The sequence below is a fragment of the Talpa europaea genome (assembly GCF_964194135.1).
Source record: "Talpa europaea genome assembly, chromosome: 4".
Taxonomy (NCBI): domain Eukaryota; kingdom Metazoa; phylum Chordata; class Mammalia; order Eulipotyphla; family Talpidae; genus Talpa; species Talpa europaea.
Window position 1 is genome coordinate 130390296 of NC_140070.1, and position 22066 is coordinate 130412361.

The 22066-nt window shown below is 35.9% G+C and overlaps 1 protein-coding gene across 3 annotated transcripts; it reads left to right on the forward strand.

The window, feature by feature from the left end:
• Positions 1–1125: 1125 nt before the first annotated feature.
• CHODL (chondrolectin) lies at positions 1126–20500 on the forward strand (the record flags this gene model as incomplete). Of its 3 annotated transcripts, none has more annotated exons than XM_084232361.1 (6): positions 1126–1204; positions 11469–11778; positions 11914–12071; positions 15556–15642; positions 17376–17478; positions 20292–20376. In XM_084232361.1, the coding sequence occupies 6 exons, from the start codon at positions 1126–1128 to the stop codon at positions 20374–20376; spliced, it is 822 nt and encodes a 273-aa protein (XP_084088487.1). The 3 variants fall into 3 exon arrangements, with proteins under 3 accessions (XP_084088487.1, XP_084088488.1, XP_084088489.1); XM_084232362.1 differs by having other exon boundaries at positions 15571–15642; XM_084232363.1 differs by lacking the exons at positions 1126–1204; positions 17376–17478 and having other exon boundaries at positions 11513–11778; positions 20292–20500.
• Positions 20501–22066: the final 1566 nt, after the last annotated feature.

Genomic DNA, 22066 nt, shown 5'->3' on the forward strand with positions numbered 1-22066 from the left:
CCCAACAGAAAAGTGTTTTGTAGGTTTTAAAATAAATTTTACCAGTAATAGTAACCTTAGGCCACCAATAAGTGATTGCAAAGAAATACATACATTTTTATCCAGAAAACTCCCAAGCATCCAGAATACTTATTTGGTTTTGATGGCTTTCTCTAGCCCTGCAAATACTGAGACTGAAATCAATTGGGAAGCGGTGTTTCAAATATCCCTTCAATTTGCTCCTGTGGCAATTTAGTCAAACAACCTGCTTGGAAGTAATCTATTTGCAGAACCTAGGTGGGGAAAAACCTGCCACATTATATAATTCACTGAGCAGATTTTGGCTCCCATTCCACCAATCCATCTTAAATAGTGGCTAGTGCTCTGCATCTAGCAATACATACGATCAGATCAGGCAATTTAGCATAAAAAGAAAAAGGCCCCACAACTTGGCATCCCCGTGGACATTAATCTTTGAGAAAAACCAAATGGATCCAACTTTTGCCAGAGTTTAATAGCAAAGCTGTCACATTTTACATAAATGAGTATCGGGTCTGTTAGCGAATGGAGAGGGGCCAGGTAAGATGGGGGGAGGGGGCGGGACTGCTGACTGGACGGGCTTCAAAGTGGCTCCGGTTTTTAGGGGAGGGGCCAGCATACTTCCCCATAGCAGGAGAGACGAAGTAGTTAAAAAATATTACTAGCGCGGGGCCGGAGCCTTGGGTGTGGGTATATAAGTAGCGCCTCCGGCGCAGAGCTGCTGCTGTGAAAGCCTCAACCAGGGCGCACGGGCTCAGCCGCTCACTAGCCAAAGGCCGGAGAGAGGAGCAGAAGGGGCCCCGTGGAGTCCAAGGAGCGGCTTCAGCTCCACCCTTGGGACAGAACCGGGACCCCAACTTCAGTTCCGGCTCCTGAAACCCCGAAGGGCCGCGAGGCGCGCTCTAGCTCTGCACCCCCGCGCGCAGCAGGAGCGCGCCCGGCTGCAGGTCCGGTGCAAGGCGATGCGCACTGGGGGCCCGACAGCGGGGCTCCGGCGGCTGGAGTAGGGCTCGGCGGGGAGGCTGAGCTGCGGGGCAAGAGCGAGGTTCCACGGCGGCCAGAGGCCACCTTCGCTGCACTCACACCTGCTGCTGCCGCCGCGCCGGGATGAGTCGGGTGGTCTCGCTCCTGCTGGGCGCTGCGCTGCTCTGCGGCCACGGAGCCTTCTGCCGCCGGGTGGTCAGCGGTGAGTCCGGGGGGCCGCCTGTCAAGAGAACGAGCAGGGGGAAGGGGCCGGGGGGCGCACGGGCTGCGGCGATGTGGAACTGCCCGTCTGGGTGGAGGCTTTCCAGGGGTGGGAAGTCTGCGGGGCAGGGGTCTGGGGGACGCGCGAGGAGGGTGGAGGGTTGCACTGGGTCTTGCTTTCTCCTCCATGCCCTCGTAGAGGAAAGTTTCATATTTTGGAAATGCCTGGGTTAGTAACCGACGCGAGCTGTGTCTGCTCTATCATGAGTGGCACAGCCTTCTCTAGGAGTGATTTCCACTTTCTTTGTAAAAGAAGAAGTTGGCCACAGGGCAGGGCTTGGCACCTGCAAGAGGGGTGGGGTGCCGCGGAGACAGAGGAAGCCCAGGCAGAGAAGAGCTGCTGAAGAAATGCCACCGTCTGTTGGTCTGGCTCTTGACACCCCGCACCGTGTTCACTCAGGGACATCTGAGGCCTGACATGTTCGCCTTGAGCTGCTCACGCACCTCCAGGCACACAGTCTTTGTCCTCAAGAGAACTGACAAAGAACCCGGGACTAGTCTTTGTGCGCAACCGCTTTTCTTTTGCACGCTTCATTCCAAGTTGAGGACTTCTCGGAAATGAAGTCAGGGGAGTTAAGCTGAGTTGTGCACGGTTATGACTGCAGGTTCCTGCACATAATAGGTACCCAATATTAGGTCTGTGAGTCGGTTCAGGGAGACGGATCAGAATTGGCAAGCTTCCTATTGTTCTTTAGGATTTTTTTCTTTTTCTTCTGTTTTCACTGTCCTATTCTTGAGAAATTTAGATGTATAATTTCCGTTATTTTGAGAAGGTGTCTTTAAAAAAAAAAGCATGTAGATTTGACTGCAGGATTGAGACTACCAGTGGGGGAGATTTAGGGATGGGAGGGGATGGAGGGGATGAGGCGAGGAGACCCATCGGACTGCTGGAGGATAATGGTGCTTTGCTGGTGGGCGTGGTAAGGTAACATATATCTGAAGAGGTGTGATCCTGTGCGCCTAAATCATATACAGTGTTGTAAACCAAAGTCAACCTCAATAAAATAAAATAAAATAAATACAAGAAGAAATAAACATAGATTCTCAAAGTCTAGGATGAATGAAGAGGATCTTAAGTGGAGGTTCAGCAGAGAGCTACACTCACTGAGGTCGCTTGTGATGCTTATTAGTGTCTCAATAAATATTTGTTGAATGTGTGTGGGCGTGTGTACAAAGTGTGGGAGGTTTTTAATGCAAAATGCACGAATTCCTTTTCGCAGTATGGGCATCTGTATAACAGGTGTCACTGACAACAGATGACAGATGACAGCAACTTAAGCAGTAGTGAAGACAGACCTTTAGAAACTGGCATATTCGGCTGAATTCATACTGATCTTCCCCTCAGCAATATGTGATGTTCTGCATCTTCAGAACAAAATTCTTGAATGTCTAGTATCATTCTCTCTCCACTAACTTTCTGACCTCTGGACACACTGGAATTAAATGAATTGTGAAATGTCATTTGGGAATGCATGTTGCTTGCAATTTTTTTTTTTTTGAAGAAAATCAGGCTGTTAATATTTACAAAATGAAGACTTTAAAGTATCAAATAGGAAAGAATCTATAACTTTAGATCCCTTTCTCTCCTAATTTAGTTTTCAAGAAAAAGATTACTGTTTAGACTCATCTGAATGTGTGAATTACATATCTAACTGCTTTTGTGTTTGTAAGAATTACACTTGCAAATGAATGAATGGGCAGGGTCTAAGCTTTGAACATAAGGTATTTTTAAAAAAACAATAGAAAAACCTCTTGACTTAAACAATATCATTTTGGTATATTCTTGTTTATATGATTTCAACTTTGCTAGGTAGTGAAAAAGATACATAAAGTTAAAAAATGAAAGTTTATTTTATGTTTTATTGTTACAAAAACTGTTGCAAACATTTTGCTTTGTTTTCCTATTCAGTATTTATAGGCATCTTGTAGGTGACATCTGGAAAATTTCTAATTAACTGAACATGATCCATTTGATTTGGCCTAAATGATGATGTTGACTTGATATTAAAACAATTACTTAGTTATGGTTTTCATATGAATAATTTAGTTGTCTTTGGCAATAAAAAATCACATTGAAATTTAACCAGCATAAATTGATTTGTGATTCATTCCTTGAATATTAATCTTTAAAAATATTTATTTCAGCCATAATATCATCAGTACAGAGAAGCCTAAAGCCTGATATTTTGACAGCACTACATATAACATCTGTTTGGTTGATGTTAGGTTTTGAGTGGTACATCAACTTTTTTATGTCATTAGGCACCATTTGCCAAAATTCTTTCAAATGTCTGTTGACTGAGATAAGCTCTTTGGGATCATTACTGGGAATAAATCTGCAATATATGGAAAACATTTTCTATTTATTAAAAATCAATACAAATATTTACAATTTCTATGTAGTGTACTAAAATAATTACTCACTCCATATAAAAGACACAAACTCATAAAGTAATTCTTTATAGAAATTGTCTTTATTTTAACACTTTAAGTATTCAATAGAAACATTTTTCAACTTTAAATGCATCACACTTTTAGACTTGAGAGCATTACTTGTAAGTGAAGTGAAAATATTTTTTTAAATTTATTTATTTATGCATACCAGAACTGGGGTACAGACCAGAGGTGGTGGTGGGTGAGAGTATTCACCAGAGACAGAGTGGGGAACAAAACAGTCAGACTGACTGAAATACATTTCTGAGGGGAGCAGAGGTTGAGACAGGAGAGGTCTGCTGTGCCATGTGGGTAGCTCCCTGGCTGGCAGGGGATTGACTCATGCTGCAGAGGCTGCTGATAGCTTCACAGGGCTGTGCTTAACCCCTTGCGCCACTAGGGAGGCCCAAAATGAAAATATTTTAATAAGAAATAACATTTCAAACAACCTTATCATCATAACCTGTCCCAGAAGATTTAATATCTAGCTGTAATAGAAAATTACTTTTATATGTTAGTGGCCATACCTATTTTGATGCATGAATATACAAGAAAAATATATGACAATGAGAATAATAAAGAATATTTAGTGAATATATCATTCTAGTTTGAGAACTATTTTTAGGGTCTTACACCTGTACTAATTTGATTTTGAACACAGATGAGTAGAGAATAACTATAGAGTTTGTAATTATTTGATTTTGTGAAGTGACTGGTAGGTAATCACACAATCTTTAGAACAAAGTAAGAAGATTTTATCAATGATAATCTGGATACATATGAAAAGGTGAAAATCAAAACTCAAGTATCTAGGATAGAAGAATATGTTTAAGGAGCAAGTGGATATTTTTGTACATTTAAAGTGCTTTGAAGTAATGTTTTTTTTTAACTTTCTCTTTTTCTTTTTAGTGCATGCAGCAGTGATTCCCCAACCTGTTCATGCTGCAAAATGGCATTCAGTATATTTGAAGCTACCTCCAAATGTTTCTGCAGAACACTGTAATATGTATTTAATTTGAGCTAATAAAAATTGGCATACATTTTATTGGGGGGATTGGGTGATTTAGAGGCCTCTCTTTTTACAATGCAGATGCTGCAAAATATTGCAAAATCATGGGTTATGACCAGTATATAAATAAATAGAGTAACAAGGAAGATACAAAAACTGCTGAGCACTGGTGGTACTATTCCATGACATCATCAAAAGCATAAAGTGATGACAGTGCAGTTTTCAAAGATGCAATTACTTTAAGTATCTGTTGGACAAGGAAGGAACATATTAATCTTATTACTAGTCATTTAATAAACTACTCATTTATCATAGCCATTACTACTTAACTGCTGTCTGTCATCATTTTATAATTTTGCTTTTTAACTCTTTTCAACCTCAATGATGGCAATATTTATAGAAAAGAAACAATATTAAATAAAGGGAACCAAAGTGAAAATCCAGCTGATGCTTTCACTAACAAGTTTACTTTTTACAGCTGTCTTCTGTGCTTGGCCATTTGCATAAGGTGGGTAGATGTACACAACTGCCAGGGAAATTGTTCTCTTTCATTATCATCACATACTATCATGAGATAACATATAACTAAACTTATACTCCTTGTAAATGAGAAAACATTCAATTTGGGCCTTGCTTTTCTGTTGTTTGTTTAAAAATAAAGAGGTAGATTAAAAAAAAAAACATTAAGGACATACATGGTTTGAAAATCCAAGAAGGTCCAATGTTAATGCTTAGTAATGCTGTGTCTAAGTGCTTATTAGTAAAGAATCCAAAACCTGCTCAGAAATAAGCTTTTAATGCACAACCACTTGTAGCTACCTAGCTATGAGCAATGAATCAATGCTAATATTATAACACAGGTACATAAATATGTATATATACATACTCATAGATATACATATTCATGACTCTCTTTATTCATGAAATTATTCCACCTTAGAAACGTATTCTAGTTGAGATGTAAGTAAAGTCAGTTTAGAAATTTGGGTCAATGCATGGACAATAGGAGCCTGGTTGTAAATCCTGACTTAGCTACTTATGAGCTGTGTGAATTTGGAAATTTAACTTTTCTGTGCTCCCCTTGCCTCACTTTTAAAATGGGAGGGGAGCAGCTATATCACAAGGTTATTGGAGGGTTATTAAAGGGGTTTGAACACAGGTGTGCAGACCAAGAGGCTTGGATTGGGGGCTCAGCACAGAGAGCCCTGGGCCTGCAGCTGAGGCCACCTAGTGGGAAGCACCTTGTTTGTTTGTTAGTTTGTTTCCTAGCTGAACAGTTTCTATCACCAGATCATTTTTTCCTATTTTATCCGAAGGTGTATTTTGTGTATACAGTGAGGCTCTGCACACTAACTATTGATAAATGTTAGGCTTTTAACATCATTCTTTATGAAAGACTCATAACCGCTCACTTTTTAGGACAGAATACTGAGCCAGTTCCCAATGCCACTCCCACTTAGTTTAAGGATAACTCTGGGATCCAGAGGTAGTTTGTAGTGATCGAATGCTTGAAATGTAAGTCACAGTTAGTAGGCTTACTATTTATTATTTATAACTCAAATTTAAATATTAGGAATTATGTAACTGTGAGGGAGGGTTACTGGTCCTTTGGTGGTGGACATGGTAGTAACACACATTTGAAGAGGTGTGGACCTATACTCCTGGAACACATACAGTGTTGAAAACCAAAGTTACTTAAATTAGAAAAAAAGACAAGTACCTTCTCCCAAATTAGAAAGTAAATGTTTGGATTTATAAAAAAATAAGTTTGTCCCCTTCTCAGAAAACTTAAGGAATTTCCAGCAGGAGAGGCAGGGTTTGCAACTGTCCCGCCATCCATAAAATGTTGTTAATGTAGGAGAAAGGGTTCCAGTGCAATCTTATAGTGCATTATGTAATTAATTGTATTAAAATATTCTGTTGCAAAATTTTACTGTAAGAAAACTTTTTAAAAAGAAATTCTTAAGGAAATGTTATATTTGAACACCAAAGGCAGGGCACATAGTGAATAGCATTTTCTTTCATTTTAGTTCAAAGATGTTGCCATTGCTCTCTGAGGTCATGTCAAACAGTATATTATAGCATCAGCATATTTAATTGTGTGATTTTGGAAGAGTAAGGAAGTGTTAAAAAGTACAAATTATTTTTGGGGGTTCTAGTAAAATGTCCCAAATCCTGTTAATCTGGTTGGGAAGATTTAATATATAGATCCTCCTTTTTGCATTTTTTTCTTCTCCAACTAAAGGTAAATCACAATTGAACAGTAGGAATTCATAAAATATTTTACATGTTTTTAAGAAAAATATGTAATTCAATATTCACTAAATATTGATATATATATAGCATGAAATATGTAAAATGTGATTACTTTTATATTTGAGGACTCAATGATCAGAAAGTTAATAAAATATGAGCAAAATAAAACCAGATTATAGGTTCTTTATGTTCAGGAAGAAAAAATTAAACTGCCATGACAAGAGTTTAGCCCCACTTTTATATTACTTCCAAAATCACTTAAAATTCTGCCAATATTTAGCTCTAAATGATTTTTTATGTAAAGAAGGAAAATAGTAACAAAATCTGGGACAGTTAAGTAAGGGTCATTTCTATACTGAGAATTATCTCAGAATAAAAGTGCATGCATATGATGTAGTTCTCTGTGTGTGTGCATGTGTGTGTGTGTGCATGAGAGAGAGAGAGAATAATATAAATATTTAAACACTTCTTAGAATTAATAGTTATCTTCCAGTGCACATCCAAAATGTATCAACAAGAATAGACACAAAGATACTATCTTTAGTATCTGCCATTTTTACTAATATGCTTTTCAAACTTTCACCTGTTTGTAGGACCTCTTCCCCTCCAAGTGGATGGTGTGTTCCATTTCTTGTAAATTAGCCAGCAGTCAAAGGCTGTTTCTCACTATAAATGCTAGGTAACATTTAATAAGTTATTGTTAGGCAGTATGAAAATCACCTTAGTGTGATAAAATTTGTTATGTGGTTATCAGAATATTTATCTAGCTGATAAAATATTCTATGAAAGATTTTTTAAAGATTTATTTTTATTTACTCATACAAGATCTGGGGTGTAGCCCAGAGGTATGGGGGTGGGGGTGAGACGATTCACCAGAGACAGAGTGGGGAGCAGAACAGGCAGATCTACTGAAATACACTGCTGAGGGGAGCAGTGGGCAAGATGGGAGAGGTCTGCTGCGCCATGTGGGTCGCTCCCTGGCTGGGTTATAACTCATGTTGCTGTGGCTGTGGATACCTTGATAGTGCTGAGACTTTAACCCCTGCACTTCTAGGGAGGCCCCTTCTATGTAAAATTTTATCTGAATATAGCATTTAAAAGTAAGAGGAAAAAAATTCTGCATGTGACCTCACAGAATGAGAAGGGAGGTAATCATAATGGTTTTCTTGGAAGATTAGTCTCTACAGAGGTGGGAAAGTAACTTTCAGAAGATCCGTATTAATGCAACTTTTCTGGGAATTAGAGCAACATTTGTTTCCCAGCTGTTGGAGTTTTACTCTATTTCAGCCAAACTTGATCAGCTGAAGTAGTTGGTGAGTAGTTCAGTAGCTTCCTGTGCTGCTGATTTTGCTGCAAGTTGGACAAAATTTCCTCAATAAAATGGAAATTAGCTGTAAAATACATTTGCATGTGAAGAAATTCACAGTGTCAGCTTTAACTGATAATATATAAACCATAAAACTGTACAACCTATCTGTAATTTCCTGAAAATTGCCTTGCTAGATCAGAACTGCTAGTGACTTTTCAGTTCAAAATCTGTAGACACAGCTGATATTCAATCAATACACTTTGGAGGTAACATCTATCTGTAGTTGGTAATTGGTTAGCTGATTCTCTGAGTCCCCCTTCTATGCAGCCCTCACAATCTCCACCCCTCTCCCAGCACCCCTGGACTTTTCCATTACCCATAACCAAAGAGAGAATAATTGGCAAGGAATTCCAAGGCTGGCTAACCTCCAGGGCCCATGTAGTATTATTTATTAATTATTTTAAATGTAACCACCGTTTATAGTTTTTTCCTTTATTGTTATTTCTCTATGGACTAACAGAGCCATGTTAGGAATTTTAAATCACTTAGGGCTGTCTTCATCACTTAATTTTGAAGTGCTATCTTAATTTTATAAATGACTTAATTTTCATCTTTATTTTTGAATCCTCACCATAAATAAATGTGTTGCATTTATTTTTTTAATATATCAGAGATAATCAATGAGCAGAAACTTTTAGAATATGTCATACCTAGGAATCCTCTGAATGTGTAGTGACTTTGTTCTATAAATAATTTTTACTCATTTAAACTTATGGTTAATCTGCTTCTTTTTTTTCTTAATTTGATTTCATTTTGACATCTTGCAGAAAACACTTGGACAAGTTTAACATTTCAAAAGTGCGAAAATCAAATCCAAGTCTTAGCCATCTTGTAGTGAAAAACTGAACAAGTTGAAAACCCAAGGGAATGCAGTAAAGATATATTTGGAGACTTAGAAATATGTAAAGGATGTAGAAGAAGATAAAATGGGAACAGTGTTTGTGCTTAAAATACAAGCATAGGGCCTCCCTGGTGGTGCAGGGGTTAAAGTCTCAGCTCTATCAAGCTATAGCCAGCCACTGCAGCAGGAGTTTGATCCCTAGTCAGCCAGGGAGCTAACCCACATGGCACAGCAGACTCTCCTCTCTCACCTGCTGCTCCTGTCATCAGTGTATTTCAGCAATCCTCCTGTTCCCCACTCTGTCTCTGGTGCATTCTCTCACCCCCAGCATCTCTAGCCTACACCCCATAATAAATAAAATAAATAAATCTTTAAAAAAAAAGAAACATAAACATCACTAGGTCCAATAGCATTGTCAGAATATTACCAGGAATAACTATTTTAGACAGTGAAATCATCACAAAACCTAATAATTAGAAAAAAATTAAATAATATACTAATTGTATTAGAATCCACCACTGGGATTTTCATGATCAACTCTCTGGGATTATTTATTTCAGACTGATTTGTGCTCCTGAAGTCTTTTTAACCTTAGTTTTCAATGGTCATTCATACTCATGTCCTGTTTTCCTTAACAATTAGTTGGAGTGCTGTTAATTTGCTCATACACTTGGTGTGTTGCTCCTGCATCCAAAACAGTTAATAAGATAAAGAGGACAACTGATTGCCTTACTTGCAATGCTGGAACCGCTGTTTTATTTGCTGACTGTTCTCAGCTTGTGTCAAGATATTGAATGCCTATCACTCAAACACTGTTGTGAGGTTAATGGCCTTCCACTGATTTCTGCCCTCTCCTGCCTCTGAGTGTCATTGTAGGTCATTAATCGCTGACTCTGGGAGAGATTGGATGTGATACCGATTCTAGATCACTGTGAAGTGCTGTCATTAAAAGTACAAAGCCTGAATGTTTTATTTTTTAGCCAGTGTTTAAGTACAATAACACCTTTAGCCACCCACCCCCCCATTACTGAAAGTTTTTCTCAATTGACTATAAAATTAAATGCATAGCACAATAAGTTTTCAATCCCAACAAGAATGTTTACGAATTGTAAGAAAGCAGTAAAACTATGCCTTGATTTCTTAGAGTTGCTAACTCTAGGTTGCTTAAAATAATTTGACTTCATTTTACATAATTTAAAGTCTGTTTTCCAAGGCCAAACTTAACCTGATATCAAAGAAATCAAAGAGTAGTGAAAGCTACAGATAACAAGTAAGGAATAGTGACAGACAGGATTCTGTGGCATTTTTTAAAGTTGACAGCAGAGATCAGAGGTGAATCGAAGACACTAAGGCAAAATAAAACAGCATGACCATTTTGGAGAGGGTCTGTTTAATCTTGGCATACATGGTTGATGGTAAAATGCATAGTGTATACAGTAGAACAATAGGAATTCCATTGCGGGTGGAGTTAGCTAAATCCTATACACGGTACTATCCCTTTCAATAGATGATTTTATTATGACCTAATATGATCATGCATGTTTGCAAATATTTGCTGAGAGTTTATGACTCATTTGAGAATTGTATAAAAAAAGAAAAGATACTGGCTTAAGGATTGGAATTTCACACATGTCCTGAAAAACCAGAAAGTATTCAGTGAGAATTTTTTCAAAAAGCATATTCTAGAAATGTATCCTGATACTTAAAATAATATGATGCTATATTAATAAATCATTTGTCACTAGAATTATGTTCATTCTGACCTCTATTAACTTTCATTTTTAATATATATGCTCTCAGGTATATGTACAATTGAAATAAATATACCTTAAATTTACCACTTTGTGTCATCTTCACAATAGCTTTGCAAATTGTTTTCTCTAGTTGAATTTAAAAATGACATTTCTTTATGACTTGTTCCTTCTTGATAAGTTTGAAGTTTTAGCTTTCTTTACTAAAGCTGTATACCTGAAATTTCTTTAACTACTTTTTACCTGCTGTATGCTATTCAGTTTATAAAATCTGCCAAAATTATGACTGCCCTTAAGAAAAATTTCCTTGAAATACTGTATTTAAAAGTTTGCTTTTGAATCACATACATAACTAACTAAATAAATAGTTAGGGAACAGTTTTTAAATTGAAAGTGTTAATCTAGGGACCAGGTTTACCACAATGATTCAGCTGGATAAACATACTTGATTGAGTGTTCCTTGTCTTGAGTGGTTGTTTAATACTAATTCTACGTGACATTATGAATATCGTTCACATAATGAATATATGGGCATCTTTCTTTCAGGCCAAAAGGTGTGTTTCGCTGACCTCAAGCATCCCTGCTACAAAATGGCCTACTTCCAGGAACTGTCCAGCAGAGTGAGCTTTCAGGAGGCACGCCTGGCTTGCGAGAGTGAAGGGGGTGCTCTTCTCAGCCTTGAGAATGAAGCAGAACAGAAGTTGATAGAAAACATGTTGCAAAACTTGACAAAACCAGGAACAGGGATTTCCGATGGTGATTTCTGGATAGGGCTTTGGAGAAATGGAGAGGGGCAAACTTCTGGTGCCTGCCCGGATCTCTATCAGTGGTCTGATGGAAGCAGTTCCCAGTACCGGTGAGTATGGATCCTGAGGAGCTAAATGTTTTCTGGGCGTGCTGATGGTAAAAGCAGAGGTCTTTACCTGCAGAAGATGTCAGAGTCGAATAGGCAAAACCACTTAGAAGCGTTCCCTTTTCTCTCTATTGGCAGAAACTGGTATACGGATGAACCTTCCTGTGGAAGTGAAAAGTGTGTGGTGATGTATCATCAACCAACAGCCAATCCTGGCCTTGGAGGGCCTTACCTTTATCAGTGGAATGACGACAGGTGCAACATGAAGCACAATTACATCTGCAAGTATGAACCAGGTAGGACTCATTGCAAGTCAGTGTAGCAGATTTTATGTGTATTTGCTTATCTTCAGTTTTACTTCCTGCCTTTGACTCTTTTATTTCTGCTATGAAACACGGAATTACTTTGTAGTTTGTTATGTCACATTGTATTCTATATAACAAACTGCTCAGTGAGCTAAATAGAAGGGCATTAACAGAAATATCTGGAGAGATGTTTGTAAGAGAAAATAATTTCTAATTTCAGTGTCATATTATATTTCTAGAAACAGATTTTATGGACAATAAATGTGTATTTAAAATATTTTAACATTTAATATATTGAGTGTGAAGTAGGTATAAGTCAGCAAAGTGCCTGTAGATTTATGTAACTGAGCAAAATTTTAGGTGATTATCTGGTGGATTTAAAAGAACAAAACTACTTTCTCTTAGGATATGAGCTCCTAAGTGAAGGTCAGACCAGGCATAGCTCAGTGTCCATAATAAAAATCAAGTATGGGTTGGTGCTATGTTCATCTTATAATCCTCATTCTTTGAAATATACCTCTAGTGACTTTTGCTGAAGTCTCCAATGGCGTACCACATGAAGAAAATGGAAAGATTGCATTAACTTAAGTTACATTATAGTAAATTCCTGTTGAAAATAATATATGTGAATGACTTTGAAGACAGTGCAACTGAATAAATATTTGCTCAAAAGAGACTAATCAAAACCATGTAAACTCATTTTTAAAATCATTTAAGAAAGTGAAAGTAGACATTAGGCTTTAAGTTATTTATTTTTCAGTTGTTTTTCTCCTACTCAGTGAAGTACCATTTTAACACTTCCAAGGTACTGTCTGCTTGACTTCATAACATGTATTTACAGAGGCAATTATAATCAAGTGCTGCTCTTTTCATTGTACTCTTAAAATTACATGATTCTTTTTCTCATGAGACTGTTAAGTACAAAGGATTATTTGGATTAGAATTACCCTTCTCTTATATTTATCCTGCTCTTGAGTGTATTAGCCAACTTGCTATATCCCTGGTGAGTTTATTCTTTAAATCCATTGGTTGCTAAATCCATCATTACACTCTTAGATGTCTTTGCAAAGCTAAATGTGTTCTGCTCTTATTTGTGGTCTTTGTCTTTATTTTGTTCTTGAGAAAAACATAAAGTTGAAATTCTCTGATATTTTAAATTTGCTGAGATTGTGTAATTGAAACTATTAAAGGAAGCAAAGTATGTTGGATTCTTAATACACTATTGTCGTTCTCCTTTCTTTGAACTTTTTTGTTATCTATCTATCTATCTATCTATCTATCTATCTATCTATCTATCTATCTATCAATCATCTGTCATCTATCTACTTAGCAGTCATTCTTAACCACATTTACATTATTCATCTATCCTAGAATCTTGGTTATGTTAACCAATGAAGATATTTTAAGACAAATCTTTTTTCATTAGCTTCTGTATTTTGCCTAAATTTTCAAATTATCTATACTTTGTGAATATAATTCTTTTTTGGTATGAATTGTTATTGAAGCACATACACAGATTTATAGTTGATCTAATGTGCTTAGAATTTTCCAGTTCAGGGCCTTTCCGGTGGCACTGCAGGTTTAGTACAGCACTGTGAGCTGTCTGCAGCCTCTGCAGGATGAGTTCTGATTCCCGGCCAGCCAGGGAGATTCCCACATGGTGCGGCAGACCTCTCCTGTCACACATGCTGCTCCTCTAGGCAGTGCTTCCGGTCCGTCTGCCTGACCTGCTCCCCAATCTGTCTCTGGTGAATCTTCTCACCTTTCTGCACCTCTGGCCTGTACCCCAGCTATTGTATAAATAAAAAATAAAAAATAAAATCTTTTAAAAAAGAAAAAGAAAAAAAAAGAATTTTCCAGTCCATTTTACTTTAGCTTCATTTTGAACTGCTTAACTATTTACTATTTGTCTGAATTTCATTGAGTATAGTGTGTTTTGTTTTGTTTTTCTTTTTTGTGAAGGATGTTGATTGATTACATTTCTTGTTTATGTAATTACTGCTTTTTAGTGGTGAGTGGTTAGCTTTTAGGGTTGAGGTCATCAGCAGATTAAACAGTAGGACTAAATAACATTTACAAACTATAATGCTACTTATTTTGAGCTTTTTCATCAGCTATATTAGAACTACACTGTAAATAGAATTTGGTCTCCTCCATCTATACAGAATATGAGTAATTCACTTGTGAGTTTTCTTACTTTCTTCTCCACCATTTTCTTATTGTCCTATGGTTGCATATCTGTTCTTTGTTTCAAAGTGTGAAAATAACACTTCCAAACCCTGATTAGAAGAAAAAGAACTAAAAGAAACTCAAAGCCTATTATCTACTCTGATTTTCTTAAATGATTTTAAAAATGAATTATATAGTTTTGATTAGTCTCCCTCTTGATCAAATAGCATATTAATTCAGTTGAATGGTGTTACTCAAATTTAGCATTTTTAACAAGGAATCACAATAGTGTAGCTCAGGTCAATGCAATCTTCAGACTTTTTTTATGGGTTATCTCTGAACCTAACTTTGTGTTTATTAAAGTTGCATTATATACTTTTTGTTCTTGGGCATTAAATACAGTATGTATGGGATTCTGTTTCCAAAATTTTGTTAGCCATTGCATTAATTGAAAGAGTATAAAATTTTTAAAAAATAACCAGTTCTGTGTTGATAAATTACATAATATGTATTAGTTGTTCAGCAAATACCAGTTGAGCAACTCCAGGCATAGAGTATATAAGAAGGATTCTTCCATAGTGGAATGAGTATAGGGTAGGGCTATATCTGAAACCTAGAGGAGGCAAAGTGTTAGGTGAATTGGTGTAATATGCTTCATGTGCCTTTTTTCTCACATCAATTGGCAAAAGTACTAATTAACATTTTTAGAACTAATGAAAGCAAATTTACAGGACATTTTTAATTAATTCTGTTTACTTACACTGAATTTTAATTTTATGAATAATATTCTACAGAAAAAAATTAAGCAACACAGCTGTATCAGAACATGGTAATAAATTTCAATATTTTAAGTGTGTAGCAACTGAGGATATCTTATCTCATTAAACCAGAGAAACAACCCAAAAACCCAAATTTATTATTATTGCTTTTTAATGAAGTAGACCATATTTGAAGCAATCTCAGAGTGGTTGTATTTAAATGGGACAGAAATGTGCTTTAGAACATTGTTACTGGAATCACTAATTCCAGATGCAATCCATGCACAGTTGTCTGCTGATTAATAATGCAGGGGAAATCCTCAATATTTTACTGATTAGTAAAGAAACTAATTTTGCCTATCTTTGAATTGCAGTAATTTTGTGCACATTCTTATTCAAAAAAATTCTTGTTTTTTGCCTATCTTTGCATGTCATTATTCCTATAGACTTAGCATAGACATGCAAATAATTGCTGTTTTGTTATATTTATTTTCATCGATTTTTGCAGCTCTCTTGCTATATGATGGTTGTGTATTTTCTTTTTACAGAGATTAATCCAACAGTTCCTGTCGAAAAGACTTATTTTACAAATCAACCAGGTGACACCCATCAAAATGTGGTTGTTACTGAAGCAGGTAATTAGTTCATCTGACTCCTAGATCAGAAACAGAAACTGATCTTTTAAACTGCTGTACATTGACCTCAACTTTTCTTGTTGTTTGATGCACTAAATACGGTGCTATGGAAATTTACTTTTGAACTAGATTAGAACAAATGACAATAGGCTAGTTTTTGAATAAAAGAAACTTTTTTCCTCCAATGTTTTACTTTAAATGGTAGTATCTAGGACTAAGTAAATTCATTTTAAAACCTGGACCCCAAGGCACTTCTCCAACATTATGAACTGTGATATAAACTGGCACATTCAGGGACCAACAAATAGTGGTGTGATGGTGAATGTTTAGAGATGGTCTGGGATGGGTGTGGCTATATAATGAAAGCCTGCAATGTAGCCTTCGCAGATTTCCATGGCGTAAGTATTCCCATCTTGACCAAATCCAAGCTACCACCGTGTAATAGCAGTTTGAGAAGAATGCACGCCTCAACCCAGCTGTCTCTACCACACAACTGTCTGCTACAGAAACAAAATTCACTCTCAATGCGAATTCCAAGTCAGTCAAAAGCAGCTCTTAGGCTAATTTTGCATGGATCCATGCCAATTAACAGAAATGTCAATTTATTTTAGTTGTTTTGTTATGATGGAACCCCAAACCCAAGTCTCAAAATCTTCCCCAAATCCATCAAAGAGTAAGAAACACTCACTTTTTCTTTACTATTATGTATATGGGATCATGATGGTATTTTGGAAAGAAAAGGAAACATTTTCTGAACATTTAAATGGTTGCAGTCACTTGTTAGAGGTTAAAGAGTAGGTGAAAACAGCAAACTCTTCCCCAAATATCCCATCACTGGACCTCAGTTAATGTATCTCCTATAACCAAAGGAAGTGATGTGCAGTTTAATGGCCAATTTGATCTAAGTCTGGTCCACTTTGGCAAGAATTGTTTATACTGATTATAATGAAGATTTCGATTTGCTAACTAAGTACTTAGTTTTTCAATTTGCTTTTCTTGTATGAACATGAACCTAAACTGTAGGGCTTTTAGTTTTGTAGTTATCTGATTTTAAAACCATGCAAAATATCTAAAGCTAATTAAAGGTATCAGTAGCTAATTACATTAGAATATTTTCCCTTTTATGACATTTAAAAATGGTTAATAAAGTTATTTTAAACTGTAGGCATTTAAAAAATGATTCATTTTAGAATTTAATTAATATCAAGCCTTTATGCCTGTGGAATTTTTTTTTTCTTTGTGTTATGACTTATCATCAGCTAGTATTTGCCTATTTTGTACTAATTTCAGAGTATTACATGTCATCATGCCATTGAACTTACTGGCGAAGATAATTGCACTTCCAGTAAATCAACAATTATTTTAATAGTGATCATTATTCTTTAATAATCAGTGCTTAATTTCTCTAAGTGGTAACTGAGGAGGATTTACTGAAGTGAAATAGCTAAGATTAATAATACATTAAGAAAATTTGTCACCTGAATTATAGATTTAATAATGGACATTGAAGTGGGGCATTGCAACTACTGCAGCATAATTTTGTTTTTATTTTTTACCAAACATGAATATATACTTAGCTAGATTATTCAGTATTTTGGGAAGAACTTTGCTTGCAATCTATTTATTGATAATAATTCTATCTAACCTTAAATGTTTGCAATAGTTTTATAAAATTTTAATGTTAGTCACTTGCCTCAACTATGTTTTTACACTAAAACTGTTTAATTTTATAGGCATAATTCCCAATCTAATTTATGTTGTTATACCAACGATTCCACTGCTGTTACTGATATTGGTAGCTTTTGGAACCTGCTGTTTCCAGATGGTACATAAAAGGTAATTACTATACTCTCTCTTTTTTTTATTAAGTGTAGGCATTCACCTTAAACTTTTCAATCTTGTCTCAAGTTGTATGCAAGATTTGATTGTTCTAGATGCTCTTTGAGTACCTTTCCAAAATGTCAAGTTGTAGGCTTCTGTTTTATTTCAAAATGATCATTTAAATGCAGGAAATAAAGCACAATGGTAAATATCGGACATTTTTAGTAGATATCTTGAAATAAAATGAAATATCTTAACAAGATGCTTGAGCATTCTCTTTTATGATTATTTGAGCATATCTTTGAGTTACAGGTGAGATTTTTTTTTCCATTTGTGTCAATTTGTCCATTAAATTAACAGATTAATGAATATAAATTTTTATCAGAGGAAAAGAGGAAAGATGTTGGATTTAAATAAGAACATGTTTCCTAGAATAAACTAGACACTTTTTTAGAGTTTTCTAAATTAATATCGATCAAGCAAATGTCTCCATCTACAAAGAGACTGCAAGTGAAGACATATTTCTCTTTTGACTTTACTTCATCTTTTTCTTTTATGACATAAACTCTCAAGAATCCATTAAGTAACACAAGCCCCCACACCCCACCAAAAGATGAAAATTCTAAATAGTTCACAAGCATTTTTAAAGGAATCCAATCTAAATCCAATGGTTGTATAAACGAGGTATCTTGAGTAATGATAAGTAAAACCTGGTAATAGTAAGTAAAATTAATAATACCTAAAATTAACACTATATTTTGTGTACTCTTGGCCTTCCAATATTTATGTGAAATGTAGTGAAAATCATTTCCTGCCATAATCCCCCACCCCCTTTTCTGTAGAGGTAACATTAGTTTACAACATGGTATAGGTTTCAGGTGTCATTTCTTACTCCAGTAACTCTATATTTCACAGCATCACCTCTACCAAATGCCCATTCATCACCAACCATCATGCTATTCCATCCCCCTTTCTTCCCATCTGGTAACCACTATTCTATTATCAGAATCTAAGAGTTTTTGTTGTGTCCTGACAACTAATAAAATAGGTAGAAAGATGGCTTATCACTGTGAAAATCTATAAAATACAGAGAAGATTTGATATAAATACTGTCTAAACCAGCTTCATTGTTGAGGAGCTGCTAATGACAAATCAGCTTGAAAAAAATGATATGAAAAATATTATATAGACCTTCATATTTCTAAAATAAAAATTATGAAACTACCATTAACTAAGTTTTTTTTTCCTGAAGTTTGTTTTCCTTCTGCCAAATAGTATATTATGGTGAGTCTATTCTTCCTAAATTTTCCAGACTTTTACACCTTGAAGATCTATGGAGTTTTCTCTTGTTAGAAATTCTCAGAGTGAGAAAATAACCAAAGTAGAGTACCTGCAGATGCCAGAATTAGCTTTGAGCTTAATTCATTCGTTCTTAGATCCTGCCATTTTCCTTTCTTCCAGGAAAGCAAGGAGAAACTTCATCAAAGACTCAACTCCATTATCATCTGAATGCCTTGCAGAAAGTTTAAATTCCAATCTGGTACACATGATGGTTTCTGTCATTCCATGTCATGTTCAAAATAATAACTCTTGTTTCCTTAGCTAGTAGTGACTCAAAATACTAACACTACACAAAAGTCACATTAATAACTTAACCACCTTTTTTCCTACCATTAAAAAAAACTGTCATTTTTTCACAAACTTTGCTTGACTTATTTTCCATTGATGTTAGATGACTTCATGGATAAAGAATTGTTCAAACTATTTTGATGCACATGTCCAAACTGTAATTTGGACATAATATTTTATTAGTAACAAGTCCTCAGTTGAATTGAAGTTAAGTAATATTAGAAAACTCTATTGCTCAGGCTTGTTTAGGAAATGTTCTTTCTTTGAAATTCTCCAACATCTGGTAAATGGAGTGACTGGGATGAGGCAGAAAGAATGCCTGCATATTCTAGAACAGATGTTAGAAGAGAGGAAGGAAGTTCAGAACAAAATTAACAAAGACAGGAAGTGGCTTGTGATTCATGTGAGAGGTTCTAGTTTCTTAAGAAACTAGACCAATGAGAATCTAGACCTTTGATAGATAGTCTTTGATAGATGATGACGTGGGTTAGCTCAGGAACAGGCATTGTTGTAGGAGCCTACATTGTTGTAGGTCATTGTTGTATTACCACTTTATGGAAAAAGGAGTTAGAATCACCTCAGCCTGAGGCATAGGCTGGATATATGGACATGAATTCTCACTCTGACAAGAACAATGTTCTATCTCACATCTAGACGAACTCAGATACTCAAATTATCAAGGCCTGAATCTGCTTTCAACTACATTGGTTTCAGAAACTGACACAAAATCAAACTTTTAAGTGAGTTAGTAATATGACAGGAAAACCAATGGGAGGAGTGGAATGAGAAGGCCCTTAGACTTAAGACAAATCCATTATTTTGATATTTAGCATTAAATGCATCATATGTTAAGAAAAAAAGGTTCAAAAAGCAACATCTCAAAAACTATTGATCAAAATTTATTGGGGATTATCATAAAAAGTTTTGTGTTGTTTCAGGTGTGTGTGTGTGTGTATGTGTGTGTGGGCATGTTAAACTATGAAGGGCCAAACAAAGTTCTATGATTTTTTTTTAGTATTTTATGTGAACTATTTGCCATCTTCATCTACAAGAATAATATAGAATTTTTTATAGGAATAAAAATTACGCTGGTGAGAAAAGGACCCTTTGGTAACAAGGGTCTGGAGAGATCACCTTTGGACAAAGACAGGTCAAGACTGATAAGATGTCTCATGCATTGAACTTCTTATGTTTTTCAGTAAAGGAAGAACCAAAACTAGTCCAAACCAGTCCACACTGTGGATTTCAAAAAGCACCAGAAAAGAAAGTGGCATGGAAGTATAACTCATTAACTTGGCTCCAGAAAAGAAAACAGAGATTTTTAATTCTGGATCTGTGTAAGGAATGGCATCAGAACATTAGCTTGGAATGGCTTGAAATCTCAAAGAATCAGCAAGATGAACTGTAAGCTCCCCCTTGAGGCAGATATTAAAATAATTTTTATATGTTTATTATTTCATTAACAAAATACGCTGTGCTAATAATGGAGTGAGACATGCTTATTTTGCTAAAGGATGCACCCAGACTTCAAATAAATAGAATGGACCACATAGATAAAATTGCTATCAACACATGAGAAGTGTGTGTGTTGGAAGCAGTTATTTTTGTTTCTCTTTTCATAGGTTGTAATCTAGTTAATGTAATGTAAATTGTATTGAAATTTACAGTGTGCAAAAAATTTTACCTTTACATAAGTGTTTGATAAAAATGGACTGTTCTAATATTTATTTTTATGGTGTTTCATTTTTCAATACATGCGGTTTTGATTAAAGGAATTTATCACTGTTGTCAACTGAATTTACACACACATACAAAATATAATATCATAAAAAAGTTTCTTTTCTAGAAATGGTTCATCTTCTTTCAATTTCTCTGCATTTGGTCAGACAATGCTTAGGAAATCTCTTCAGAAATAAGAAGTTATTTCATTAACTGTGCTATAAATCTACTTAAATATTTTCCAAAAAGGCAAGGATTGTCTAATTTCAATTGTGCAAGACACGTGCCTTACAATTTATTTTTAGTTTTAATTTAACAGATTTTGTAATAACTTTATTAAAAGCTAGATAAACAATAATATAATCGATCTAGAACAAAAGATGCAGCATATACAATGTAAATCATACGTCTTCACATGTTGCCTATTTAACCACAAGTAGCTCTCTGAAGGTTCTGGAAGCAATTTGGTTCCTCCCTTGACCACAAAACAAAGAAGGTTGTTTGGAGAGTGGGATTGACACGGATGGCATATAAATAGTTACAGAGTATCCTGAAGGTTTATCCTGGCTGTTGAGCCTCAGTATATAAAAGAATTTACAGCTGGGACCGGCTGAGTGGTCACCATGGGTGTGGAGGTAAGCACAGCTCATTGACATTTCTGCAAGGAAAGAAACTATGAATTGGTGTGAAAATGGGTTAGAGGGTATCAATGATTATGTGTTGTTGAGGGTTTGACTGGGAGAACAAACTGGGTCTTTTCGGTCTTCTAGTTTCACAAATGCTTATGGCTCCTTCTGCTCAAGAGAGAATTGTAACTGTCCCGATGCTCCTTTTAACCAAATAAAAAGTTCTTGTTTCTGAAGAATTATTGGTGTTGCCTACATCTCTTAAGTGACCCAAGTAGAGATATGTTTGCACGAATATATGAAGATGAGAACAAATTACTGGATGGAAGTTGTGGTTATAGTGGTTTAAACTTCATCTTTTCCTAATCAATCCTTTTCCTTTAGATAATGAAGAACTTTCATTAGGGCAATTCACAACTGGAGTTGGTTGGCAAAAACAAGAGGCAAAGTAGAAATTAGTGGAACTGCTCTCCTTTCAGCTGCTTGGAGACTGAAGGAATGGGCAGCTGTACTCTAAGCTTGGATTCTGCCCGAATTTAGTGCTCTCTCTCTTTTCTTGGCAACTCATCTTTCTGAGAAGAATGGGAGACCAGCTGCTGGGATCCACTTCTTCCCTACCAGCTTGTGCT